Source organism: Eucyclogobius newberryi, unplaced genomic scaffold (assembly GCF_026437365.1).
Source record: "Eucyclogobius newberryi isolate DKJ021-1_F unplaced genomic scaffold, fEucNew1.0.hap1 SCAF_17, whole genome shotgun sequence".
NCBI classification, from domain to species: Eukaryota; Metazoa; Chordata; class Actinopteri; order Gobiiformes; family Gobiidae; genus Eucyclogobius; species Eucyclogobius newberryi.
Window position 1 is genome coordinate 9,111,458 of NW_027315801.1, and position 27,035 is coordinate 9,138,492.

A 27,035-nucleotide genomic window follows, 5' to 3' on the forward strand; every position below is an offset into this window, starting at 1 on the left:
CAAATACGGATGCCAGTATTATAAAGATGTTTTCGCTGAAGCTTTACTACTGGGTATGCAGGGCAACAGGGATATTTTGTTTGCAACTACTAATGTTTAAATCTACAAAACACACCGAATAGATTGGAGAGAGAAATGACTGTATAGTACATTAAATGCTTCTTTAGCAAATATAATGGCAAGAGTTGTCCGAGATGTAAATTAACAATGGAATTGAAAGCATATAGAATATGCCTTGACAATGAATATTTATTTCTTGTAATTTTCCGACATTGACAGGAGATTAAGGAACAGTATTTCCAGATTGTAATGAGACTATATGTGAAATAACTAAATAAGTTGAGTACAAAAGTCTTTAAATAACTTTTTAAATAAGAGGAGGGAAAATAAGTCTACGGGGGCAGCAGAGCCTCTCAGTGGGAAACATGGGGAGCACTGAACAGGACAGCCGTCTTGTAAGACACTGTAGTGTTGAATTGGTTCATCACTATCAAACCTGAAGTTTTCAGAAAAATGTCATTGTAATCCAGAAGCAACACATCTAAAACTAAATGTGTTTAACAAACAAGGTGACATGCAACTCTGCAACATGACAGTTACAAACTTGTAATATAAAAGCAACTGCATTAAAGATGGAATGGCAATGAAAGTGTGACTAGATTGACCTTGATGTGTTTTTAAAACATTTGATATTTTTCTGGCAGCATGATGTTTGATTAGTCGACATATTACTGCAGGTATTCTCACGAACAGCACTTGTCAAACCGGTTTTGTTTGAACAAACTTGCCAGAGTTCAAAACTCTGAAGGTGAACTTGTTATAGTTCACACCTGTTTTTTCGATGTATATTAACTCCCTCAACACGTGCAGCCACTGGACGGTTCAATTCTGATAAGAAGAAAAAGCGAGTTAAACACTATAATTATCATATCATCATAATTATCTATTTCATTTTTATTGCATTTTCACTATGACTATCCTTTGTAATTACTGATTACTCAGCTCTCAAAACTTGGAAGTTTGTAATTAAAAAAACTGTAAAATGAGACTTGAGTTGAGTTTATTCAAATGTGAAAGGTGTGCCCTATGCTGGCTTGTTCCATCGGAAACAAACCAGCATATTTATAAGATAAGATGAGATATTCCTTTATTGTCCACACATGGGGAAATGTTATTGTTGCAACGCAGGTAGATACAGAGGAGGAAGACAGATAACCTATAGGAAGTTTAAAAAACACTCACACACTTAATAGAAGAACTAATATATATATTATATTCGTCGTGATGTGTGCTGGCTCCGAGCCCCCCCGGCCCCTTCGCCCTCCGGCCCGCCGACGTACAGTATGCCGCCGCCGGTACACATTTATACAAAAGAGGAACTTCATGAACGATCGGGACACGCACTGGAATCGCTTTAATTCAACTTGTTTTGACTTTATTCGGCTGGATTGAGTGTTTTCGTCGTGTCGTGGCGATGTGTCTTGGCTCTGAGTCCCCCGGCCCCGCCCTCCGCCGGCGCCGTACCGCGTTTACACAAAGGAGGAACTCATGAAACTGCGGAGAACCGTCGTCTTACCCGGAGATCGTCACGTTATCCCGGCGGACATCCTAAGATTTTTATAAGAGATCTTCTACTGATATATACCTAATATAGCTAAAAGTACTAATACAAAAGAACAAGGTTTTAAAATAGTATTTTGCTAGTCTTAATTCTGGCAACTAAATTATACTGTTTGTGGCTAATTTTATTCTTTCAAGTATTGCATAAATGACACACTAAATGACATACTTCTGGTATCATAAAACTTTTACCACAAATACACATTCTGTGCATGTCCGGTGTTGAATGTAAACCAGTGATAAAAAAGACATGTAACCTGAGCCACAGGCTGTTTACCTGCGTCCCGCACTTTGAGACAGAGAGATATAGAGGAGCCGTCTGTACTAAATCTGCTTTCTATTAAAACCACTTATAAGGGCTTGGCCACATATGCTCTATCTCCAATTGAACCTATTCACGTTTAAGGTATGGATGACACATTTATACGAACAGAGGGAAAAACAGTTCTTTGTCGTAGCCAACCATAGCCTTCAGGCATTGTGGGCTGTCTCTGTGCGGTCTTTGCAGCTTGAGCTGACGTCCCACTGAACACTTCCACAGAGGACTCCGACAACATGAGGGGAACTGCTGCACTGCTTCTGCTGGTAGGGGCCCATGCCATTACACCTGTACTTTAAGTATTGTAGTTACTGATCATTATGTAAAGGGTGTGACAATAGAGGCTCTGTAATATTTACTGTAACTTCAAACATCTGCAGGTTGTTGTGTCCAAGGGGCCAAATGACTTTCAAATTTGTAGTAACAGTAGAACAGAAATAATTGAATTTATTATACTGATTTACTCAAGACATGTCAATTACTCTTGCAACTTTTGACTTTTTGACCTAAGCTCAAGCCTTACACGTATTACAAGTCTGACTTACTTTCCCCCAGGCCGCATCGGCTGCACTGGCATGTGTGGATACAGGATACAGACGCACCAAACGGGTAACTTCAAATGTCACTCTGTTACAACAAAATGAGAAAACGCACTAATATTGCAACTTTTCTGTATCAATAGGAAGAACTTCTCAAACGAGCCAAAAGACGATGGGTTTTATCTACAATTGAAATCACAGAAGAGGACGAGGGCCCATTCCCAAAAGAAATATCCCAGGTGAACTGCAATAAAAGATACTGTTAAAATGATGTTACTACGTAAGGCAAGGCAAGGCAAGTTTATTTGTAGAGCACATTTCATACACAAGGCAATTCAAAGTGCTTCACACTGCAGGAAAAATGCATTAAAATCACAAAGAAATTACAGAAACAGAAATACAATAAAATTAACTAAATTAAAAATTATCAATCCAACTGATTGTTTAAACTAATAAAATCACAAACAAAAGAGAAGAGTGCAAAGAAAAAATCCCTTCAGTCATATGCGCAGCTAAACAAAACTGTTTTTAGCTTAGATTTGAACATTGTCAGAGTAGAAGCCTGTCTCACATCTTCAGGAAGACTGTTCCAGATTTTAGCTGCATAAAACTGAAACGCAGATTCCCCATGTTTTGTCCTGACTCTGGGCACCAGCAGGAGGCCGGTCCCTGAGGTCCTCAGAGTCCGAAATGGTTCATATGGCACTAACATATCCAAGATGTACTTTGGTGCTAGGCCATGGAGAGACTTTTACACAAGCAGAGCTGCTTTAAAGTCTATTCTCTGAGCCACAGGAGCCAGTGCAGAGACCTGAGAACAGGACTAATGTGATCATACTTCCTGGTTCTAGTCAGGACCCGAGCAGCAGCGTTCTGGATGTACTGCAGCTGTTTTACAGCTCGTTTGGAGAGACCAGTGAGCAGGCCGTTACAGTAGTCTAATCTACTGGAGACAAACGCGTGGATAAGTCTCTCTAAATCTGGTTTTGACACCATATTTTTGATTTTGGCAATGTTTTTTAGATGGTAAAAAGCTGCTGATGTTATTGATTTGACGTGGCTATTAAAGTTCAAGTCTGAGTCCCCCAGATTTCTAATTTGGTTTGTAGGTTTTTAGAGCGAGACTCTGGAGGTGACCGCTAACACTTTCTCTTTGTTTCTGTGGGCCAAAAACGATTATTTCAGTCTTGTCTGAGTTCAGCTGGAGAAAGTTGTTTTGCATCCACACACTGATCTGTTGGATGCAGTGACAGAGTGAATCTACTGGTCCATAGTCACCTGCCGATAGTGAAACATAGATCTGAGTGTCGTCTGCATAATTGTGATAGGACACATTTTCACTGCGTATCAACTGACCTAACGGCAGCATGTAGAGGTTGAACAGAAGGGGACCCAGGACTGACCCTTGGGGCACTCCACAGGTCAGGGTCATGTGGTCTGAGACACAGCTACCAATTTCAACAAAGTACTTCCTGTCTTCCAGATAGGACCTTAACCAGTTTAGGGCAGTGCCAGTGATGCCCACCCAGTCCTCTAGTCTCTGTAAGAGGATCCCATGATCGACAGTGTCAAAAGCAGCACTCAGATCTAACAGAATTAAGACTGAGGCTTTGCCCGTGTCAGTGTTCAGGCGGATGTCATTTGTCACCTTGACAAGAGCAGTCTCAGTGCTGTGATGAGGTCTAAAACCTGACTGAAAAACATCAAATGAGTTGTTTATTAAGAGGAAATCTGTGAGCTGTTGGTAAACAACCTTTTCAAGGACTTTGCCCCAAAATGGCAGATTAGAGATGGGCCGGTAATTACTCAGTACTGCGGCATCAAGACTGCTCTTCTTTAGGAGAGGCTTTATGACCGCAGTTTTCAAAGACATTGGGAATGTTCCAGATTGAAGCGACATGTTAACTATGTGAGTGAATGGTGCTAACAAATTGTTCAGCACAGACTTTAGAAATCTGGTGGGTAACACATCGAGGCAGCATGTAGATGAACTCAGACTGGTGATGATCTCATGGACAGTTTTGTCAGTTACTGGTGCAAAGTGAGTTAGCTCTAAGTGTCGTGGTGGTTTTAGGGTAATTTTTTGCATTGTGGGATTTATAGCATTTTAATGCCCTGAACTTTGTCATTAAAGAATAATGCAAACTCATTACACTTGGATGTGGAAATGAGTTCTAACGGCAGCTGATTAGAGGTGGGCAAAATATGTTGTTTTGAGGATATGCAAAATTTGAATTTCATAAAAATGTGCAACTTTTTTGAGCTGATTAAAAAAACGTTCAAAAGTTAAGTGAAAGTTAAGTGATATTCCTGCACATTTGTGGATTCGGTTTTTAAGTATTTTTCATATTTGTTTGATACTTAAACCTCAACTGATACATTTAACAATTTTCTGTTGAAAAAAAGAAAAGAGGCTTATCTTGTCTTCTTCACCCGTAATATTGATTTAAAAAAAGCCAGTAGTTTTGATTATGATAAAAGACAAATCAAACTCACCATCAAGGTTGATACCAAGATTAGTTTTGTTTATTCTGAGCAAGGATCTATAGTACAAAGACTTTGCAGGTTTTATTTTGTATTTTTATATTGTTTGACCTTAAATGCAGGATTTAAAAACACATTCTGAATTCAGCAGTTGCCAATAATGTAAAATAATGCAGTACATTTTGCATCACATGAACGTCTAATTTAATATGAATCTTTCTGACTTAAATGCTGATTATTTTTGTCTCCACCAGATGTACAATGACCAGATCGATAAAGTCGCTAAAACCAAATTTAGGATCAGAGGTGCGGGAGTGACAGAGGAGCCGATGGACGTGTTTAGTATCGACGAGGACAATGGAAAGGTCTACGCCCACAAAGCCATAGACCGAGAAAAAAAAAGCTGTTTCCATGTAAGCTACACTGCATATTAATGAAACAATTTCAACGAAGATTTTTGAAGGTATACAATACAATGAACCTTTCAGATCCAGTTTGATATTCTCGACAAGAGTACTGGGGAACCAATTGACTACGAGCTATCATTTGATGTGGAAATCAAGGATCTAAATGACAATGATCCAAAATTTTTAAGGCCAAAAATAATTGAGTCAGTTAAGGAAAATGCGGAAGAAGGTAAATATTTCCAAGTCTGCTAGGCTTGAGTGCACCAGTTCTTTGAGACATTTCCCCACATTTTCCACAGGTTACTTGGCAGTGCGACTACAAGCAATGGACCCCGATCAACCGAATTCTCCAAACTCAACAATGTCATTCAGCTTGGTGTCGCAAACCCCCGCAGAACCCAAGATCGAATTAAAGCAAATGGACGACAGAACAGCCCAGCTTACATACAATGGTGGATGTTTTGACTATGATGTAAGACAGCGTGGTTGGTCGCTACATTTGACAAACTACTGAAATATTCTGCTTAACTTAAACATGTATTTTTTCCAGAAAGCAAAAGTGTATAATATTATTGCAAAAGTACAAGATCATGGAACGCCACCTCGATCTTCCACTGCATCTATAACTCTCAAAATTTTGGATACCAACACTCATCTACCAACATTTAAGGAAACTATGGTACGATATAAAAAATGTAATTCAAAAAATCAAAATGCAAGTATTCAATTGCAATTAGCGATGTCATGATTATTCGGTTAATAAATAATTCATCAGGTTACAGTATAATGTTGACAAAATTAGAAGCAAAAATAAGTCCTTTCTATTCAAATAAATAGTTTTATCCGTCTGTTTATCAATCAATCAGAAAGACTGATTTCATAAAGCTGGTCACATATCAGAGGAATGGTGAGCTATTACACAACGTAACGTCAGGTAAATTAAGGATTTCACAATAAGAATTAAAAGAAACAAAATTGGATATCATGCCATACTTAATTACAATTCACCATGGAGAGACTCAGGAGAGAAACAGGAAGCATTTAGAAAGCTTTATTACATGAGTTATTTGGCGCTCAGACCCCGGCAGAAGACATTGCATTGTAAAATTGTTTTTGTATGTTTTCAGTATCATGGAGAGGTTAATGAAATGGCTGTGGTGAAGGACGTTTTGAGGGTGGCAGTGGAAGATAAAGATTCACCCAACACCCCTGGATGGCAGGCCAAATATTCTTTCGTCAGCGGAAATGAGAATGAAAACTATGAAATTGTGACAGACCCCAAAACAAATGAGGGAATTTTTTCAGTTATAAAGGTAATTCATATTCGTGTGATATACAATAGTTAGTCTTTACCTGAGCTGTGAAGAGGAGTGTTGTGAAAATATTTGTGCAGTTATGCATTACATAATTGAAGTGGTAAAGAAGGTTGGGTGTGTACTTTCACAATCAACATGGTTAGCTAGAAAAGTATTTCAAGAAGGCTTTGTGTATGAAGTGCTCATGTTTGTCATTTTAAGGATAAGTTATTTGGGTAGATTTTCTCAGAACTGTTTAGACATTACTATTTCACTAAAAGGTGCAAAGACAGCCCTGGGAGTCTAACTAAAATGTTTCAATGCAACATCTTAAAAGAGACCGCTCTTTCTTTCAGGGTAAAGACTTCGAGCGGACAACATTTACCCATGTACAGATTAAAGTGGAGAATGTGGAGCCGTTGTTTAAATGTCCATATAAGCCTGGCCCCGCTGCCAAACACAGCACGGCCAACATCACCATCAAAGTCATCGACGTGAATGATCCACCAGTTTTTGACAAAGACAAAACAAATGTACATCAAAAGGAAGAGGATCCACCGGGTAAAACGGTGTTTGTCTCAAAAGTTACTGACGTCGACTCGGATATTTCCAAAATCAAGTCAGTTTGGTTGAAACTTGCATAATTTTGAAAGATTTTGCACAATTTAATCAAAAATATTTACTCAAAATGTTCTGACTAGGTTTGTGATCCTGGATGATCCTGCTGACTGGATGAAAGTAGATCCAAACACAGGAATAGTATCAACCACTAAAAAGATGGACAGAGAGTCGCCCTTTGTCGATGAGAACAATGTGTATACAATCCTTGTTGGTGCAATTGATAACGGTAAGAAAATTACTATAGTAAAATGAATCAATCAAATTTAATTAAAAAAAGATCAAGATCTAGTCTAAAGCCTTTCCTCTGTCAGTAAAAGTAAAGGTTGACTAAAATTCAGACTTGAGAGGAAAAAATTGACTTGTTTATGACTGTATAGTGTATTTAATATATAGATATATAAAAAACTATTTCACTTTTATAAAGATTATTTTTTGTCAAATTGCCTTGCTGCAAGCAAGTATCATATAAGAAACAAAGCGGCTCAAAACATGTGTTCTTGTTGATGTAGGCGAGCCGATGGCGACTGGCACCGCAACAGTCTTAATTCACCTAAAGGACATAAACGACAACAAGCCCATGCTGCTCAACAATAGTGTGACATTTTGTGCACATTTGGATGAGGTCCCAGTGAAGGTCGAAGATTCTGATGCCGACCCATACAGTGCACCATTTTCCTTTGCATTTGATGAGAGTGACAAAAAAGTGTCAGAGTACTGGGAATTGGTGCCAACATTTGGTATGTATCGATGTTCCTGAATAAATTATACGAGTTGGAAAAACCTAACTTTTTCCTCTCTTTTGTTTAGGTAAAGAAAGCGCACTTAGAATGGTTAAGACCCTTGCTTATGGTAATTATTCAGTGCCATTGGTTATTGAAGATCAACAAAACATGAAGAGCACCGAGACGCTCTTAGTGGTGGTGTGTGAATGCGGAAAATCAAACACTTGCCTCAAACAACCGCTGTCAGTGGACGTGTCGGGAGCGGTCATTGGACTGATCCTTGGGTCACTTCTACTGTTTTTGCGTAAGTCATCTGAACATCCAATTTTGATGGAAATTACACGAGAAAATGTATTAAAACACAACATAATGCGTTTCAATGATTCTTTGATTAACGTGTTTGTTTGCAGTGCTACTATTAATATTTGCGTGCAACTGTGGAAAAAAGTTCAAGAAACTCCCCATTGGGAGTGATGAGGGAACCCAGACTCTCATTAAGTACAATCAAGAAGGAGGCAGCGCAGAATGCAAGGTGAGATAAGGAAACAGGGAAACGGAAGACTTCATACGGAATATACTACAAACAAAACAGGGACGTTATGACTTGCTCTGTTTCAGACTGAACCCTCCATGTTACTGCCGGCCACTACTACCACAACAAATAATATCACGGTCACAGATGGCCAACAGACTCTTCAGGTATCTACATCCCTCAACAGTCAAAAACATGACATACATGTCAGTTTTCCCATGTAGGAACATGTACAGTGATCTGCTTGGCACACAAACCTCGCTGTAAGATCTTATTGGGTTGGCGGGTGTAGGAGAATTTGAATAGAAATCACATTCATCTTGTGCCATTAATAACAGGTTTTGTAAAGGGTTACATCAAGTACATAAAGTAAGTAAAATTACTGGAATTTGTTGACAGCAAAAGGATACTATTCATCAAGACTTGATAATAACATTATTAAACAAAAAATAATGAAAAGGGGGGGGGGGCAGACATTTGTCCAAACTTGAACTACATCCAATATAATTTCTAAAATAAACTGTTTTTCTTTCAAGTTTTTACCTAGTGTGTCACTAAAATCATGTCATTTCTTTTCATTGTATGTCTAGAATGCAAAGACAATGTATACAACTGAAAAGACTAACGTGTTCAACTCATTTTACCAAGTAAGGGATTGAGGGCAATATACAATATAGTATATTGTTTTCTGCAGAAATGCATAACTTTTGTGTTTTCATAGAACAATTACGGAGAAGAAATGGGCACAATGGACATGCACTCGGGAGGCATGAGAGGCGCAGGCATGTACAATGTGAGTGAAAAACAAGGAAAACATTGCAATTAATTATCTGCAGATAAAAGGTTGATATCTAGTACTATTCATGTTGAGAATCAAAGCACTGTGTCATTTTATTTCCAGGACACGTGGACCCATAGGAGCGGCACATACATGGTAGGTCAGACATGAACAGTGTAACGTCTAACAATGTAAGACAGATTTAATGGGTGTGGTCCTTGTGAACAGGGTACATCGCAGTACGGCCTGAGTCAGGTCGACCAGCACATTTCAGAGCATCTCCACAGGGTAAGACACAGCGCTGAAGGCCTGATCAAAGTTTGGATGTATAAAAGATTCTTAATAGGTTCATTTGCTGTGACAGAAATTGCAAATACTATCTGCTGCTGGCCAATCAGAAGATGTGGGGTACCAGCCTCATGAATACGCCTATGAGGGAGTGGGCAGCAGGAGCCAATCACTGGACCAGATTTCTTTGGGCAACTTGGACGATGTGCAGTTTCTGAATGATTTGGGGCCAAGGTTCAAGACTCTGGGACAAATCTGTCAACAAGCCATTGAGGAAAAGAACATCACATTTTGAAACACAAAATGGGAAGATAATGTATATTACTTAACAATTGGATTTCCTACAAGCTGAACTGAACAGAGACAGAAATGCTACAGAGGCACTAACCCACCCAATGGGACCTCACGTCGTGTGCGCTGCATGAAGATGGACCTAATGCACTGGTGGAACTGCCAGAGAAGTGTAAATAGTGAGAGGGTTTAAGGTTTTTACTGCAGCAATGAATTCAAATACGGATGCCAGTATTATAAAGATGTTTTCGCTGAAGCTTTACTACTGGGTATGCAGGGCAACAGGGATATTTTGTTTGCAACTACTAATGTTTAAATCTACAAAACACACCGAATAGATTGGAGAGAGAAATGACTGTATAGTACATTAAATGCTTCTTTAGCAAATATAATGGCAAGAGTTGTCCGAGATGTAAATTAACAATGGAATTGAAAGCATATAGAATATGCCTTGACAATGAATATTTATTTTTTGTAATTTTCCGACATTGACAGGAGATTAAGGAACAGTATTTCCAGATTGTAATGAGACTATATGTGAAATAACTAAATAAGTTGAGTACAAAAGTCTTTAAATAACTTTTTAAATAAGAGGAGGGAAAATAAGTCTACGGGGGCAGCAGAGCCTCTCAGTGGATTGAGTGTTTTCGTCGTGTCGTTGCGATGTGTCTTGGCTCTGAGTCCCCCGGCCCCGCCTCCCGCCGCCGGCCCCGCCCCCCGCCGCCGGCGCCGTACCGCGTTTACACAAAGGAGGAACTCATGAAACTGCGGAGAACAGTCGTCTTACCCGGAGATCGTCACGTTATCCCGGCGGACATCCTAAGATTTTTATAAGAGATCTTCTACTGAGAGTGTTTTTCAAACTTCCTATAAGTGATCTGTTCTTATCTTCTGTATCTACCTGCGTTGCATCAATGAAATTTCCCCATGTGGGACAATAAAGGATTATTTTACCTTATATATATATTATATTGTATATAATATAATATATATAATCTATATATATATACATATATTATATAATATATATATATATATATATTGATACGTCATAAGGCGCTGGTACAGCTGGCAGCCCGGTGTAAACGCTCTCTCTTCTTTCTCACACTTATTGTGCTTTATCTCCTATATTTTGTAAATATAGTTAGTATATTTTTTCTATTTTACTGTACGATAGGGACACGCGCTGGAATAGTTTTTTAATTCAACTGTTTTTGACTTTTTTCGGCTAGATTTGAGCGTTTTTCGTTGCGTTCGTTGTGTTGTTGTGACGTGAGCTAGCTCCGAGCGAGCCCACCAGCCCCCCCCCGCGCCCTCCGGCCGCGCTAAAGTACGGCGTGTCGTCGGTACACGTTTATATACACGTTTATATGAAAGAGGAACTTCATGAACGATCGGGACACGCACTGGAATCGCTTTAAATTAACTTGTTTTGACTTTATTCGGCTGGATTGAGTGTTTTCGTCGTGTCGTTGCGATGTGCCTTGGCTCTGAGTCCCCCGGCCCCGCCTCCCGCCGCCGGCCCCGCCCCCCGCCGCCGGTGCCGTACCGCGTTTACACAAAGGAGGAACTCATGAAACTGCGGAGAACAGTCGTCTTACCCGGAGATCGTCACGTTATCTCGTCGCAATACTGACCTAACCTAATACTGATGTGCAATTGCTGTTGGAATTCATGTGCAATCTATGTGCTGTCGTGACACATATTCATGTGCAATTACTGTCGGGATCACATGCAATGGTATTTATTTATTTGTCTATGGGAGTTTTTATTTATTTATAGGAGATCTTCTACTGAAAGTGTTTTTCAGACTTCCTATAAGTGATCTGTTCTTCTGTATCTACCTCTGTATCTACCTGCGTTGCACCAATGAAATTTCCCCATGTGGGACAATAAAGGAGGAATATCTTATCTTATCTTATAATATATATATATATATATATATATATATATATATATATATATATATATATAAAAATAAAATGTCATCAAAACTGTTGATGACATTTTATGACTGGAGAACTTGATGAAAGGAGGCATTGAGTAGAAGAAGAAGGTCATTTTATTTCAAACAGTCTACAATGGTCAATATTTATACCTACCAGAAACTAATAGCATTTCTTCAGGGAGGCAGTGAGTCCTACTGCTGAATGTCTTGTATTAACAGTCATTTCAAGAAAGCAGAAATGGTGATATATTATGATGAATAGCTGCAGCTACCTTTACCATCTTTTAGCTTTTTCATCTGGTTGTAGCAGATATCCATCGTAAAGCTCCCTGAGGTGTAGGATCAGCTCCTCTGTGTTCTGTCCAGTGAGCGCAGATACTGGAATAACCCTTTGCTTCACATGTCCTCTCAAAGCCTTAAGCCTCTCTTTAGAATCGGGAAGGTCCATCTTGTTGGCTATGATAACGTGAGGCCGATGTGACAGATCTTGTTCATACTGGTCAAGCTCGTAACGCAGATGTTCAAGTTCCGTCCAGGGCTCCGGAGAAGAAATGTCCAGAACGAAGAGGAGAAAACGGCAACGCTCAATGTGTCTGAGAAAAGAAAGACCCAGCCCTCGATTCAAATGTGCCCCACGGATGATACCAGGGATGTCAGCAACTACAGTGGGAGAGCAGGAAAAATAATGAAATGCACAATAAAAACACGCAAAGTGAGTTTATATTGCAAATACCTGCAACTTGCTCATGATCCCTGTAGTTAACAATCCCAACATGTGGATGGAGAGTGGTGAAAGGATACGCAGCCACAGCCGGCTTTGCATTGGAGATGGCTCTTAGTAGAGATGATTTACCAGCATTAGGAAAACCAACCTGCCAATGATAAAAATTACAAACAAATCAAATCACTTGGGAATCAACCAATCTGGGAAAATACATGTATTGTATATTTTCAGTAATGGAAAGTAACAGAAAGTACAAATGGCCCAGTGTCCTCTTACAGCATTCCCAGGCCTTTAGCACAAACTTGGCAAGCTTGAATATACATTTCTAAACAGATATGCCAGTTTCTGTTCATCTGACATGGCAAACAAAGACAAATCAGAAAACAATTCACTTTGTAAGTCATGGGACTAAGGAAAGTAGTTCTAAAAACATATCTCAGTTTTGGTTTACATAAATGTCTTTGTCCCATTTCTGTGTGTATGTCTCAAAGTAAACATTCCTTATTTGTCTAATATTGCCAACAAACTCATTTCTATAGATAAACTGAAGCTCAGCGTCCTCAAACAACAGGACAGACACAGAACCTGTACAGTTCAGTGTAGGTTTTATAGCCCAGGCTACAACATGCCTTCGCTTTATTCACCACTGCTCCTAAAGCTTGACCTGCTGACTCCGACAGAGCTTTGAGTTCTACATTAAATGTGAGATGTTTGTCCAAAAAAAGTCCAAAGCATTTGTACTTTTTTGTTAGTAATACATGGTTTTGCCCATTAGTAATTTTACTTAAGTCAAATGTATATTTTCCCATCTTACTTACCAATCCAGCATGTGCCATGGTGTGTAACTCTAGCTGTAGAAGTCTCTCCTCTCCAGTCTCTCCAGAAGTGGCAGACATTGGGGCACGGTTCTCATTGGACAGGAAAAATCGATTCCCCTTTCCCCCGGCGCCTCCAAAAACAGCCACATACTCCTGGCCATGATCAGACAGGTCTACTATTGTCTCACTATGTTCTTTAACTATGGTGCCCAGAGGAACCTATGAGAGCAAAAATAATTCAATAAAAAACAACAAATGTACTTAACACTTTGTATCTTACTAGTACTTACTCTAATGTAGGTTGGACCGCCATTGCGACCATAACAATTCTTGTTGGACCCTGACTGACCATCTTGTCCCTTGTAAACGGGAACTACTTGAGCAAGCGATTTAACAACCCGGTCAGCTGAAAGTATAGAAACAATTAGATTTAATGTAATGCATAAAATATGGATATAATAAGTCTGCATTTTCTCACCCTTGATGATGACACCGCCTCCATCTCCTCCGTTGCCCCCATCAGGGCCGCCCCATTCTTTGCGAGGTTCACTGTGGAAGCTGCAGGCGCCTTTACCGCCTGCGCCAGCGACCAGTTTCACTTTGCGGTGGTCCACAAAATATCGAGTCTGAGTGGAACAAGTTATAGTGTATTTTAACATAAAGATAATGCAACAACAACTCTAGTTAAATTACAAAAAACAATCTAATATGTATAAAAAGTGTCCCTTGTAAAATGAATAAAACCCAAAGATCAGTACCTCATAAATACTCATCAAACATCACTATAATTATTAGCTCTACAGTGACCGCAAAGTAACAAATATTATGTATGAAAGCTTGCTCGGGGCTAATCAGCTATGTTGTAAGTAATAAGCACAAGCGTTTCTGAAACATTATAAATCACCAAGTTATTAAAACTTTTTGCCAATGTTTAAGCTTTGAGTGTGTTTTTTTTGTCTTGTAACTCTGGAGATTAACACTTTTCAAAAACCCAAAGGCAAAAATCAATAAGAAATTTACTTCAAGAACCAAAGAAACCTTTGAAGTGGCAGAGGATATGGAGACTGTTGAGCTCCTTTGGCAGGTCTTGAACGCGTTCCACTTTCGTTTTATGAGGATAAGGGGAATATCTGAGAAATTAAAATGGCACGAAATGTTTTGGCCAGGGAAGAAAAGATGTTTGTTTGCTTTTCTATTACAAAGAGTTACAAAGAGAGCGAAAACACCATCTTCGAACCTGAAAATTGCATTTGAACTTAGTAGTAAAGTAGTAATACATGTGTGGATAAACCAAAGAATTATAGTCGGGTATATTTTTCTGTGGCTATTTGTCCAGTGAAAACATACTGTGTCCATCACTATCTCCTATTCAATAAATATCTTCAAATCAGACTTGCATGTATTTGACATTTACCAAAAACAATCTTGATTTTTAAGTGGTATTTGGAGGTCAATCCAAGTTTCTCCATTCCATTTGATTTAACTTTTGTTTACAGATGCCTTCGAGTTATTTCTTTACCATTTTAAAGGGTTTATACAGAAAATAAAATGACTGTATGGTTAATATAGGTGTTATAGACAGAAGCCATAAACATGCCATCTGTTCTTAAGATGAAAAACATTGTAGGTTTGGAATATGGCTGGTGAAGGTCACTCACATCAACTGTTGCATCACTGAGGGCAAAGTAAATGATAACTCACCAGTTTCTTCTCGGACAGCGGTTTCTTTGAGTCTTTCCGTGTTTTGGCGCAGAGGACGTGGCTAGTGCTGAACTCCTGGAGCCCACAGGCAGATAAAACCCTGCTCCTACCGCCCCGATGGTTTCCCCTCACGGATGAAAGGTTAAGCTTTAGGTTGTCAAAAACCATCGACCCCCAACAACGATATGTCGCCCCTCTAAACATCGGCGCGGTTCTGTCATTAGAGGTTAGCGGTTAGCTTTAGCTCACTTAAAATCAAACGTCTTTTCAGGGAACAGCTCTAGAATTACATGTGATTAACTTGGTGGTTGATTTTGAAAGAGTAACCTCAAAAGTCCAAAAATATCTCACGTTTATCAGTAGTTTTGTCACTTAACTGTGGAGTGAACAATGTTGACAACTGTTCGCGCCCATGCTTGTTCCTACGGATACCGAGAGGAACCGTTCGCGTTTGTTTTGCTCTCTGCTGCCACCGTGTGTTTAGGTGCATTTATGACGTTTTTTTGGACCGGATTTCTCATCATAGAGCAAAACAAGTGAAAGAAAACTATCCATGTGTTTCAGAATTATGATTTTTTTTTATTTTTTTCCACTGTAGTATATTAAGGCTTTTGTGTGGGCAACAGTCCTCAAAATGTTGCAGGGTAATCTATGAAGTAATAGGAGGGTGACCCACTAGTAGTAGTAGCTGTTGAACGTGAGTGGACATGAAGGGACTCGGGAAATCCTGGGTTCCAGTAACCCTCAAAACTAATATAATATTATTGATTTCTTTGTGAGAATGTTTTTAAATAATATTTTCTATGTACATCTGACTTTTAATACAATTCATGTTGCATCAATGAAACATGAATCTCAAAATAGTGATGAAAGAAAGGCCTATAAGGCTGTGAAAAGTAGTCACCTAATGAATGGTAATATATAAGGCTAGAGGGAACATATTTATTAATATTTATTTTGTTTATCGAAAAAAAAAGATATGGCAATAAACATAATATGTCAAGAGATCAATTTTTATTTTTTTTTATAAAATAACACACTGTAACAAAAGATTGCTGACATTACAATAGATATGAGAGGAACATTCTAATTTAGTCTTATTCCAACAGGATTTCCTCTTTACCCACCCGCTTACACTCTAGGCACACACAGGTCGAACAACAGGTAGACAACAAACACAGTAAAATGTTTGGCCAATTTGTAAACTGTATGCAGCCTGTGATTGTCACTGTTAGGAGCTGTCTTTTCTTAATGACCCTGGAGTTTTTCTGGAAATGAGATTTCGTCCCTTTGTTATAAACTGAGGTATTGGCAGAATAGCCTACTGCGAAGGACTTCTAAATCTTTTTTTTTTTAACATTTATTTTTAAAAATTGTAATAAAACTAAAACAAACAAACAGGGCAAACCAAAAAGAAACAAATGAGGTATAATTGAAAATAAGAATTTAGGAGGGTGTGGCATCCAAGGAGAAAGAAAGTTATGCCATACAAAGTCCATAAGAACGGTCCATTTAGTCCAGTTCCTATTTAATTAGTCCATACATCATTCTTTCTATTTCCACTATGTCAGTTATGGTGTCGGTCCAGTCCTTAATCGTCGGCCCAGTTTGTGTAATACATTCTTTTGTGATGGCCTTTTTCCCAGCTGCCAGTAAGTAGTATGTTCCAAAGGAGTCCGCTTATTGTGTCCATGGCAGGAGTTTTGAAGTCGAGTGGGATAGAGGTGTCAAAAACAGTCCACCACAACCCGTCACCGGCCTCTCCCTGTGAGTAATGAGCACTTGACATGGTGTTATAAAAACACGGCTCACATTCTTCCAACAGAAATCCTTTCAAACATGCGGCCTCTATTGTTTGAGTACTTCAAAATCATGCAAATAATATTTTATTGTAATAAATTGAGAAACGGGAAATGTACAGCCTTTAAGATGTGTTGCACTTGTTGAACTATTGAGGTGCCAAGTGTTGGCCAAGTGCTCATGATCAAATCACAAAAACGTAGACCGACGTTATATAGTGCTACAAAAGTTAGATATACATACAAATACTGTCACTGGAAAATAAAGTGCAAACAAAGTTACTTTTAAATAACTACTGAATAGCCTCCAGAGTAGTGTGAAATCTAACCCCTGCAATAAAATGACATATAGGGTACTACTATGATGAATCGTTACATACGTGAGTACATATTTTGTTGCTATTTTATGTATAAATAGAGTTAAATATAATATTGGACTGAGCTGTATCCAGCCAATCATTATTTTAGTGTTATATTCCCCTTTTAAAAAGTGCTTCTCTTAACAGAAACAGCATTCTGAAGTTTGAACGTAAAAATATGTTAAGATCACAGTCTTGTTTTTCTTATTGCTGATAGTTTCCGTACTGACCCTGCAATTGCAAAGAGAAAGTTCAAATGGAAAAAGACGAAACTCCTTCATCTCTTGTAAAAAGTGTAATATTTTGAGACAAAATAACTTGCCTGTTCATATGAGTATGGTCTTTGGGCCTGTCCTCCCTGGGATGAGCGGTACGACCCGTACTGCTGACCCTGAGCCTGCGGATACTGAGAATACTGCGATGAACTGCCTTGGCCTGGTCCTGTGATAAAAGAGATGACTAAGAGATGTTGTTCTTATGTTCTGCGCACTTCAGTATACATAAGCATCTAACCGTATCCTTGAGGTGGTCCGCCGTAGCCTGGCTGAGTGGAGTACTGCTGCTGTCCGAAGGGCTGCTGACCAGAGCCCTGCTGATACTGGCCCTGCTGCTGACTGTACTGAGAGTTACCTGACAATGAGCATGAGAAAAGGTACATATATAAAGCAATTATCTAAGGTACATACAAACACAATGTAAACGTATACCTTCATAAAAATGCTGTGAGGATTCATCAAAAGACCTCTCGTATTGCTCTCCATATGAGGACTGTTGATACGAGTATTCCCCATGACCTGTGGTTGGTACAGAAGTTAGGATGAAGACTACAATAAAGACCTTAGGAAATCATTATTCAATCTCCATTTGTAACATTGGTATTGATGCATTGACCTCATACGTTCTACAATCTGAAATTTCAGCACACCAAAGGGGACAGTATGGACACAGACACACTGGGAGAAAACATCATTTGGATTAAACTCCAAATGGTTTTAATCTTTGCTAAATGGGGCCATATTACATTTCCTCTTGCAGAATCGAAAAAAAAACTGCATTGTCTCTAATGGATTGTGTATTTTAGATTTTAAGACATTAATGGCTGTGCACGATTACCATCAGGGTAATACTGCTGGTTTATGGGCTCGCTGGAGCACTGAGTGTGTCCGTACTGCTCGCCGTAGAACTTGTCTTCTCCCATGAACTGCTGTGCAGACCCTGCAACACAGTGAGACCCAGGCTTGAAACCAACTGCTGAGTAGGAGTCTCCTTTTGGCCTCGCTAGTATGTTTGACCTAAAACAGCCACAATATACGGGAGCTTCCCATAGTAATATACAGATACGTATAACTCTATAATCTGTCTTTTATACATTGCATTCACGTTCTAGAATTTGATTATGACATAATCTCAGATGGTGAGCAAGGCCCACTATGGAATATTTATTATCTTGGGAAGAAATATTCAAAATAGGAATCCACAAACGTTGAACCTTATCATTATTTGGGATCGGCTACACAAACTTATCTCATGGCCTAAAGTTCTTTCAAGTTGAATAATGGAAACATTTTCTGAGGCTCTTGTGAACAATCCATTTCACTTTTGTTTATTTATACTGGAGACATTGAACTTTGTGCCAGTTTATTATGGAGATATGAACCTCAAACCAGGTGAAAACATTTACACTTTGACGGTTAAACAGCAGAGACTACCATATTCTGACCTGCTCCAGCTCAATTTTAAACTATACGAGTTCTAGACTTTTGTTAAACCAACCGAGGGTGTCAAACTGCCGGTTATTGGGAAATGTAATTGGTGTTGGTGTGCTGAAACTCCAGATCACATGGTTTTATGACTCTAAAAATAGGAGCATGGCATGCACAATTCAAATGTGTGTGCCACGCCTTCCTATAACAACACACACATATCAAACTGACATGGTCTGCAGCTACAAAGGTAATCATGAAGATAAAAAATCGAAAGGATTTTAAAATAGATCGAACAGTCATGCAGGGAACGTGAGGGGAATGAGGACTTAGATCCAATCTGTGTTGCCCTAGAAACAGCCTTCCTTTCTTTCTTTTAATACATCTGTCTCAGCTACTTCCTTCAAAGACATCTTAATGGGGTGGAGCTATTCTTAGGCACATGCTTACAACGTGAAAACTATATGCTTAATGTACATATTTCCCGGAAACACAATATGAAATCTGTCCGGTCAAAGCGCACTATAATCTTTTATATCGAGCATTAACCGTAGCCCTTGTGTCAGGTGCAGCTCTCACCTGGTTGTGATGTGCGGTGGGATCCCATAGGTCTCTGGGACATCACATTGTTGCCTTGATTGCCTTGACCCATCAAACCCATGGCCTGCTGTCCCTGATAGTGCTGCCCACCCATCTGGGCGGAGGAGTAGTGAGGAGTGCCCGACTGTTGGTGCATCATTGAGACTGTAAAGCAGGTTAGTGGTAAAGATATATAATTAACACGCAAAGCAACTGTGTTCAATTAAAGAGGGCACACTAATTAAACGGTCTAATCAAGGAAAGTAGGCGAGGTCACACTACAACAAGCCACAGGGAAAAGCCAAAAGGGGTCAAAAGCAGCTTCAAATGTCTTAATGATTTAATAAAAGACGCAGTGCAAACAAAGTCACTGACGTAATTGCATACACAGCCAATGCACTGGAGTATTATGGAACATAGGAGGCATCTCAGGGTTATAACTGAAAGAAGGAAAAAATAGCATTCATAAAAACTGAAAATGAACTGAATGTGTTACAAATTCAGCTTCCAGAAGTCCAGAAGTGATAAGGAATCACTGTGTTTTTCGATAAGCTACTTACACATTTTAACAGTCTATAATTCTTCCAGTTATTGTTGTTGTTTGTGTATGCTGTAACAATGTGTTGTACTTACTGCCCTTTAAAATCCGAGTGGAATTTTCTGGGATGAAATAAAGGTTAAATATAAAATGTTGACTTTCAGATATGCTAAGCAGGGTCAGGAATGTGCAGAAACATTGCCTACTATGTTTGTTTTAAATAGAGTTGTATTAAGAGGTAAAATAAATGAGGATTTCAAATGATGTCATACATGTTCTAGTCACATCCTGCAAAAACCGGGTTGGGGATAAAATATCTTAATTCTTCATCTCATTTCAAGTGAGTGTCCATCATTTTTCCTGCATTTCTTCAGAATATGACCTGGCTCACCTTGATTTGACTGTATGTTGCTGCGAGAGGAAATAGACGAGGAGACATAGGCAGGGCCCTGGATCATTAGAGAAGGGGGCCCAGCGTGGCCATATGTGCTGTGAGCAGCACGGGGCACCTGGACTGACTGCTGCTGCTGCATAACACTGTGGCCTGATGGATACATGTCCCAAAGGTCAATAACAGAACCACATTCAGTTCATCTTCACTGCACACCTTTAGTACAGCCAGGAGTCGAGCAATGGGAACACATAATGATGCACTCGGCAGGGGTGGATGGAGTCACATTTACTTGATGTTGCAGCCTAATTCTTAGAAGAGTTTAATCACATTTTTTAAAATTTTGCTTGATTGAAATGTATTTTGAAGTAACGGTACACTTACTTGAGTACTTACATTTTGGACTATTCTTCTTGGGAGAAAATCAGCCTTATTTTCTGTATCCTATCTTGTGATGTTGTCTTTTTACATGTTATTCCATTTATATTATTTTTTTTTTTTTACATTTAAATGCTGATCTTGTGTCCGAACAATTACTCAGTGCTTGGACAGCATTTCGACAAGATCATTACTTTTACTCAGGTTACTTCTTCTTATGTTTTATTTTATTTCTTTTTTGCTTGCTACTCCATCCACCGTTGGCACTGGGGTTCACAACATGTACAAGCTTTCTCCTGCACGTTGATAAAAGGTAACGCCACCACACGTGCAGGAAAGACATGGGACAAACATGGCACATCAACGTCCCACTTACCGTTACTCTGCATCATCGACGTAGGTGTCAGTCCTGAAGTCATGTTGTCATTACCTGAAGTGTGTCCACCACTCTGGCCCATTCCCATGTTGTGAGTGGGAGGCTACACCAAGTGAAACCAATTATTGTTACAGCGAGGAGTCATTAGAAGAGGAGCAGTATACTTAATAACATAATGAAACTCAAGTCGTGCTCACAGCGGGTAAAAGTGACTGCAAGTTCTGATTTGAATCCGCTATTGTGGCCAAGTAGACAAGGTTTCTGTGCAGGATTTGCTGATATCTGTCAAAAACATTCAGGGAAGTTTGACTGCATATGATGTTAAATTGCCCGATGTCAGTTTTGAGAAGAAATAGGGCACTTACTGTGTGCATTCAGCTGTTTTGCCTTTGCTTTGGTAGTCCATTATACACTGTATGAGGTGATGGTTTTCATCAAGCATCTGAGAAAAAGACTACAATGAGACAGAGCACAATTATGAGTGTTAGATGTGTTCTGCGGGGTGGTGGTTCTATGCCAGACTTTTGTTCAGTTATTTGGCTTATGCAGTCAAAGCATGTGCAGGGGCCAGGGTATGTTTAAGGACATGCTACACTGCACACCAAAACAAACACGGGTCACTCAAGGATACAGCTTCAGCAGCGCTTTAGTCCAGGCTGGACCTTTGGATACATTGGCCGTACAAAGTGAACTATGTAATGTTGCTCATAAACACAACAGTTAAGGTTTTATAGGTATTTGGCATGTCATGGCCCTCGTGCGTAATTGCTCAAATATAATATAATTGATTTTAGTGTCGTGGTTCCCAGGAAAATAAAGATTTGAGCATCAAGTGGCTACAATAGAGGTTTACAAGTTTTGCACATTTAGCTTAATGTTGCCAGTTCAATAGTGAGAAGATGAGCGTTTGCAGCGCACACTCCCAGTGCAGACAGCGTACATTTCATCCAAGACGGCGCACATCAAGTCTTCCTACAGCTCACCTTCTGAATGATCTGCGGCGTCACCTCCACTTTAGTCCGAGGACGAGCAGATGAAAACGCCACTGACATTTTCTCATGTGGAAAATATAAGCGGGTATTTTATTCTAGTATTTATTATCTTGCGCGCAATCCTGTAGTTGCACCGTTTGTCCTTTACCATCACACGGAGGGGTGGCGCGTGAGACGTTTAATGTGCACAAGTGAGAAAGAAATCCAACTACATTCTATTGCGCAGCCGAACCATAACGATCTTTAAGATTGTACTTTATATGTCCTTAAGATGCTCATTTTGTTTAGATCTCGTAACACACTGGTCTTGTGGCAAACCCTCCGCTGTGGTACAGTCCGGATGCTGAGTCTGTGTTGACGGGAGCCTTCATCTTCAGACCGCATCCATCAAGCTGACTGGACTAAATGTCTTTCACGTCATTAACTGGGATTAGGGAGGGAAAGAAATGCAAACCATTTCTTTGGCATGCATTTAAAGAGACAAATCCAATCTATTATTTGAATTTATTTAAGGTCACATGATACACCCACATTTCCAAAACGTACATGATGCAAATCTTAAGTGTTATTACAAAGTTTGAATGCAGCTATGATAACGTGTATAAAAACCATTAACACATTTATTCACAATGTTCATTATTTTCATTACATTATAAACACAGATTATTCAAGTTCTAATGTTAATATACACTGGTGATTCATATTTAAAGAGAATAATGAGGATAACGAAAGGTCTTCCTCTGAGTTTAGTAAACAAAGACTCCTGGTCCAGACCTCTGCCCTCGGCCCCTGATGGGACCCCCTCTAAATCCCGGGCTGCTCAAAGGCCATCCAGACGCACCAAATGTTTCCATATTGCGCTGGCGCTCCTCTGCCCATGATGATCTTGATACACACATAATAAATGTTGAAAATATCAAATCTAATTGAATAGGAGAGCTAAACAACAACTCACCTTAATTTCTGCTCGGAGGGAGAGGAAATGTTATCATAGAAAGATTTTGCCTTATTATAGACACATTTTTGCCCAAAAGGATCCTCATCGAAGGGAGAGTCATTTGCAGCCGCCTCCCTTCTTTCATTCCGTGGCTCTGGATAGAAAGTGTTAATTTGATGTACAAATGTTAGCAATCTAGTTTAGAAATAATTTTCACATTAACTTTACCTTGCGAATCATTGATGAACTGCGCATTCGAAAAGTCGAAATCAAAGTCTGCATCAAACCTCAGTGGGCCGTCATACTGACGATTCTGGCCTCTCCAGGAACCTTTTAAGTATTTATACACAATAAGGACAACACCCGTCTCGATTAAGTTTCACATATTCAAATCTCATAGCACAATATTCACTATTTAACTTATGTCCAAATTAATCCACAAGTCTAATACATCTGAAGACAATATGAAAAAGCAGTTATCATGGTCCATGTACTTCCTGCTCATCTAGTGTGACGCTATAACTAAATACACTCAGGAACTTCAATATCACGGTTACATCCCCAGTCTTAAGGTGCACTTTTGAACTTTTCTGGAGGAGGGTCACCTGGACAGTGCTTTGTCTGAGATGTTACACCAAGCCATTAAATCACCATGTCCATGGAGAGAAGGCGACGCCACCGGTCTGAGTTACAGGTCAGCAGTGATCGGCGAAATACCAAGATTTCTAGCTAAACTGAGCATGCCAAATGAAGCCTCAAAATTAAATCACGTGTCAGTAATCAGGAAGTCACGTGACGAAGACTTCGGTTTGTGTGCAATCAGAAAAGTAGTAAAAGAAATACTATGTATGTGAACATAAACATTACTTTCAAAATATACTTATTATTCTTTATAATACAATCAAATCCCCCCCAGTATTTTAAGGCCTCACTTTGGTGGAGCTTTGTGCTGTGACTGGATTTGAAGCCTCATCGGTTCATGAGGCTTCATTTTCCCATCACTACAGGCAAGATCTGTGGAGAGGCGATCGCGTTCACTGTAAGGCACGTTTTTCCAAGATGTTTGAGACCAAAAAAAACTAATTGAATAAATGTAAGACATACAACTTTAACGGCATACTATGGAACACTCCAGGCAAGAGCACGGACATCTCCAAGGAGACAAGCCGGAGGCAGACTTCACACCAGAAAAAGCTTCCCAGCGCACACTTAAATGGCTCTAAATGACATTACCTAGTCTCCTCCTTGGTGGTATGTTTTCAATATTTTGCCGGTATCCATGGTCCTGTCGAGTTGGAGGGAAACGCAAACCTCCCCTCACTTCAAATAAGAAATCACAAATATTATAAAAAGATGTGAAAATATGGAGTTTCCTTGCTTACTTGTCATCGGAGGTGGTCTATGGCGAGGAGGGTCTCTCTCAGTCTGTAGTCTGGGCGGTGGTCTGACCGGTTGCCTTACCAAGGGTTCTCTGACCGAGGCTCGAGTCGGGGTTTCATTTTGCTCCCATTCGTCATTGGATGGATGTATAAATCGTCTGGTTCTCTCAATGCCAATGGTTTGCACTGCCTTTTCCACCATTGGCCGTTTCATAGCTAAACCGAAATGAAGTCTCATATTAAAACATTTTAGAAAATTGTGGCATCTTATTCCAGTAATTCTTATTCAATCGCTAGCATTCAAAATTCAGATACAAATCCGCAGCAACTACAAATAATGTGACTAAACCATGGTATTATTTGTAACATCTTACCAAAGCCAAACACTGCAGCATAATCCTCATTGTGAAAGGGCTGGGCAGGAACCTGGTGGTAAATAGGAACTTGAACTGCTCCAAGATTTAACGTAGAGTGTGCGTCTGGAAAACTTGTTCCTGAGGACTAATGTCAAAATGTTAACTCGGCATAAAACAAGCCCATAAGTCTGATATTTACTGTATAGACACCGACCAGTAGAATTGCAGGATCTGGAGGCAGCCCATATTGGGATGGCGGCAATTCACAGAGGTTGATGTCTTTAATATCACTTCCTCTAAATGTGATGTACTCATAGACGTCATCTCTGGCTGGTGTGGGTCTGTCAGTCGGTCGCCCTTCAGTCCCATAACACTTCACTAGAACAGAAGTATGTTTATTTAAAGTTATAGTCCATATTGTACTAAAAAAAGACCAATGTTTAATAATTGACAGGATTTATTTAGCAGATTTTATGACCCCCAAAGTGGACTGTACATTCTGATGTAATAAGATTGTGGCCACAGCTGCCCTGGGGTAGACTGGCTAAAGCGAGGCTGTAGATCCCCACAATCAGCCCTCCGAGCACTCACCGGAATCCTACAGTGTGGGTAAAGTGTGTTGCCTATGGACACAACGACAGTTCTTACTGCTGTGCCCTGCGTCTCCCATCACAGCACTGACCAGGCCCAGCCTTGCTTAGCCTCCGAGATCTGGCATTGACCACAGGCATGGCCAAGTACAATTTTTTGCAATGTATAGACAGCTTATAATTTTGTTGAACATATATATATATTTTTTTTATAAACTTGTTGAATTTTAACCTAGTCAATCCCACATAGCCCTCGCCGCCCACACATAATGCCCCTGGTTACACACTTACCTTTAGCCAGCACCACAGTGGCGTTCACCTTGTCAATGGTGTACACTATGCCCACATATCTGTTCAGAGCTTTGGAAATGAGAGCTATTTTACAACCAATGTAGGGTTTGGCTATGTTCATTTTGACAGAAAGTAGCACTAAAACGTAGTTCAGACTGAGAGCCGCGTGAGCTGGAGCACGATCAGTCACGTGGCATTTAGTACGCGCGCACCTGGCTGCTGACGTCATAATTAGACACATCGCATTTACGTCACTTTAAATGGTCGCTTTTTCCTTATGTTTTTTTTTCTCTTCAATTAAAAAATACATTATTACTCACACAACACAATTATTTGGTCGTGTGGAGAAGACAATTGTTTTATTTTGTAAGAAGATAATGTGCATGTTTCCAGCAGGGGGCGTGGCAGCATCACAGTGCGGTGATAAATGTTGTGCTCACTGCTCTCATGACACTTTTTTAATAGGCCTGCTCTGAACCTGGCATTTATTTCTATTTACAATTTACCCTTGGACTGGACAGGACAATCATTTGGCTTGTTACCCTCTAAATTATATTTTTCAAGCCTATTTATAGCCTACTGGGTTGATAAAAATAGAAAAGAACAAAAGTGAAAAGATGAGTGTTGGTGTCACTGGGTCACAGTCGAGTGATAAGTCCACATTTCTTCTGCTGAAGCCGCGAGAGACTGTCAGTGAATTAATAAAAAGGCTGCTTTAATAAAGCAGCTTGTTCCCTTTCGGGGTCGCGGGTGACTGGAGCCTATCCCAGTAACTTCGGGCCTTAGGCGGGGTACACCCTAGACAGTGGCCAACTTGTCGCAGGGCCAACACAGAGACATAGACATTACAGACAGTTCACACTCACATTCATTCACTAGGGCCAATAAAGATGCATGTCTTTGGATGGTGGGAGGAAGCCAGAGAACCCGGAGAGAACCCACGGTAACATGGGGAGAACATGCAGACTCCACCCAGAGAGATCATGTGATGTTGGTCTGGTCCGGGAATCGAACCCATGATCTCCTTCTTGGGAGGCAAGAGCGCTAATATATTGAAACGCATTACACTCCAGAGTCAGTCAAGGCAGGTCTAGCATGGAAAATAAAGTTAATATTTGCCAATAAAACATTTTGGTTTGTATCTAGACAATTTATCACAAAGACAACTGTCCTCTTTTGACAATGCTGTGGTTCTGGGACCACCCTTGTAGTAACCTGAAAGAAAATACATGGTGTGATAGTAAACAACAAGTATGAGAGTATTTTATGTACCTTATCTT

General features: G+C 39.8%; 4 protein-coding genes across 6 annotated transcripts; 1 reads left to right on the forward strand and 3 right to left on the reverse strand.

Moving 5' to 3' along the window:
* Positions 1-872: 872 nt before the first annotated feature.
* mtg2 (mitochondrial ribosome-associated GTPase 2) lies at positions 873-15,431 on the reverse strand. The gene is made up of 7 exons (XM_072448971.1): positions 15,088-15,431; positions 13,865-14,012; positions 13,677-13,792; positions 13,387-13,605; positions 12,578-12,716; positions 12,117-12,504; positions 873-888 (listed from the first exon to the last, which is right to left on the reverse strand). Exons 1-6 carry the CDS (start codon positions 15,289-15,291, stop codon positions 12,119-12,121), a joined length of 1,212 nt encoding a protein of 403 aa, XP_072305072.1. The 5' UTR covers positions 15,292-15,431; the 3' UTR covers positions 873-888; positions 12,117-12,118.
* On the forward strand, positions 2,110-9,902 carry LOC140362780 (cadherin-like protein 26). Its single transcript, XM_072448970.1, has 19 exons — positions 2,110-2,205; positions 2,495-2,548; positions 2,622-2,717; positions 5,217-5,375; positions 5,451-5,598; positions 5,669-5,841; positions 5,920-6,048; positions 6,497-6,682; positions 7,021-7,283; positions 7,366-7,511; positions 7,795-8,022; positions 8,093-8,311; positions 8,418-8,539; positions 8,626-8,706; positions 9,130-9,186; positions 9,261-9,332; positions 9,441-9,473; positions 9,546-9,605; positions 9,682-9,902. Exons 1-19 carry the CDS (start codon positions 2,176-2,178, stop codon positions 9,898-9,900), a joined length of 2,475 nt encoding a protein of 824 aa, XP_072305071.1. The 5' UTR covers positions 2,110-2,175; the 3' UTR covers positions 9,901-9,902.
* Positions 15,432-17,079: 1,648 nt separating the features above from the next.
* Positions 17,080-22,368, reverse strand: LOC140362777 (calcium-responsive transactivator-like). 3 transcript variants are annotated; one of them, XM_072448966.1, is made up of 10 exons: positions 22,194-22,368; positions 21,576-21,652; positions 21,408-21,492; positions 21,217-21,313; positions 19,528-19,692; positions 18,359-18,460; positions 17,953-18,039; positions 17,759-17,875; positions 17,568-17,686; positions 17,080-17,476 (listed from the first exon to the last, which is right to left on the reverse strand). In XM_072448966.1, exons 1-10 carry the CDS (start codon positions 22,260-22,262, stop codon positions 17,450-17,452), a joined length of 945 nt encoding a protein of 314 aa, XP_072305067.1. In that variant the 5' UTR covers positions 22,263-22,368; the 3' UTR covers positions 17,080-17,449. The 3 variants fall into 3 exon arrangements, with proteins under 3 accessions (XP_072305067.1, XP_072305066.1, XP_072305068.1); XM_072448965.1 differs by having other exon boundaries at positions 21,211-21,313; XM_072448967.1 differs by lacking the exon at positions 18,359-18,460 and having other exon boundaries at positions 21,211-21,313.
* Positions 22,369-22,901: 533 nt separating this feature from the next.
* Positions 22,902-25,935, reverse strand: lsm14b (LSM family member 14B). The gene is made up of 8 exons (XM_072448972.1): positions 25,756-25,935; positions 25,089-25,252; positions 24,904-25,019; positions 24,522-24,751; positions 24,373-24,459; positions 23,368-23,469; positions 23,158-23,293; positions 22,902-23,087 (listed from the first exon to the last, which is right to left on the reverse strand). The coding sequence occupies exons 1-8, from the start codon at positions 25,874-25,876 to the stop codon at positions 22,949-22,951; spliced, it is 1,095 nt and encodes a 364-aa protein (XP_072305073.1). The 5' UTR covers positions 25,877-25,935; the 3' UTR covers positions 22,902-22,948.
* Between the last annotated feature and the right edge of the window lie 1,100 nt (positions 25,936-27,035).

Excerpts from the sequence above, each read along its gene's own strand:
- LOC140362780 (XM_072448970.1), top strand. The coding sequence starts at position 2,176 with ATGAGGGGAACTGCTGCACTGCTTCTGCTG. Across the intron at positions 8,023-8,092 it reads GGAATTGGTGCCAACATTTG|GTAAAGAAAGCGCACTTAGA; the intron begins GTATGTATCGAT and ends TCTTTTGTTTAG. Across the intron at positions 8,312-8,417 it reads GTCACTTCTACTGTTTTTGC|TGCTACTATTAATATTTGCG; the intron begins GTAAGTCATCTG and ends GTTTGTTTGCAG.
- mtg2 (XM_072448971.1), bottom strand. The coding sequence starts at position 15,291 with ATGTTTAGAGGGGCGACATATCGTTGTTGGGGGTCGATGGTTTTTGAC. Across the intron at positions 14,013-15,087 it reads CGCTGTCCGAGAAGAAACTG|ACTCGATATTTTGTGGACCA; the intron begins GTGAGTTATCAT and ends TGTTCCACTCAG. Across the intron at positions 12,505-12,577 it reads GGATCATGAGCAAGTTGCAG|TTGCTGACATCCCTGGTATC; the intron begins GTATTTGCAATA and ends CTCCCACTGTAG.
- LOC140362777 (XM_072448965.1), bottom strand. The coding sequence starts at position 22,262 with ATGTCAGTGGCGTTTTCATCTGCTCGTCCTCGGACTAAAGTGGAGGTG. Across the intron at positions 18,040-18,358 it reads CCAGCAGTATTACCCTGATG|GTCATGGGGAATACTCGTAT; the intron begins GTAATCGTGCAC and ends TACCAACCACAG. Across the intron at positions 17,876-17,952 it reads CTCACAGCATTTTTATGAAG|GTAACTCTCAGTACAGTCAG; the intron begins GTATACGTTTAC and ends GCTCATTGTCAG.
- lsm14b (XM_072448972.1), bottom strand. The coding sequence starts at position 25,876 with ATGAACATAGCCAAACCCTACATTGGTTGTAAAATAGCTCTCATTTCC. Across the intron at positions 25,020-25,088 it reads CAGATCCTGCAATTCTACTG|TCCTCAGGAACAAGTTTTCC; the intron begins GTCGGTGTCTAT and ends TTTTGACATTAG. Across the intron at positions 24,752-24,903 it reads AATGAGGATTATGCTGCAGT|ACTTCATTTCGGTTTAGCTA; the intron begins GTTTGGCTTTGG and ends TTTTAATATGAG.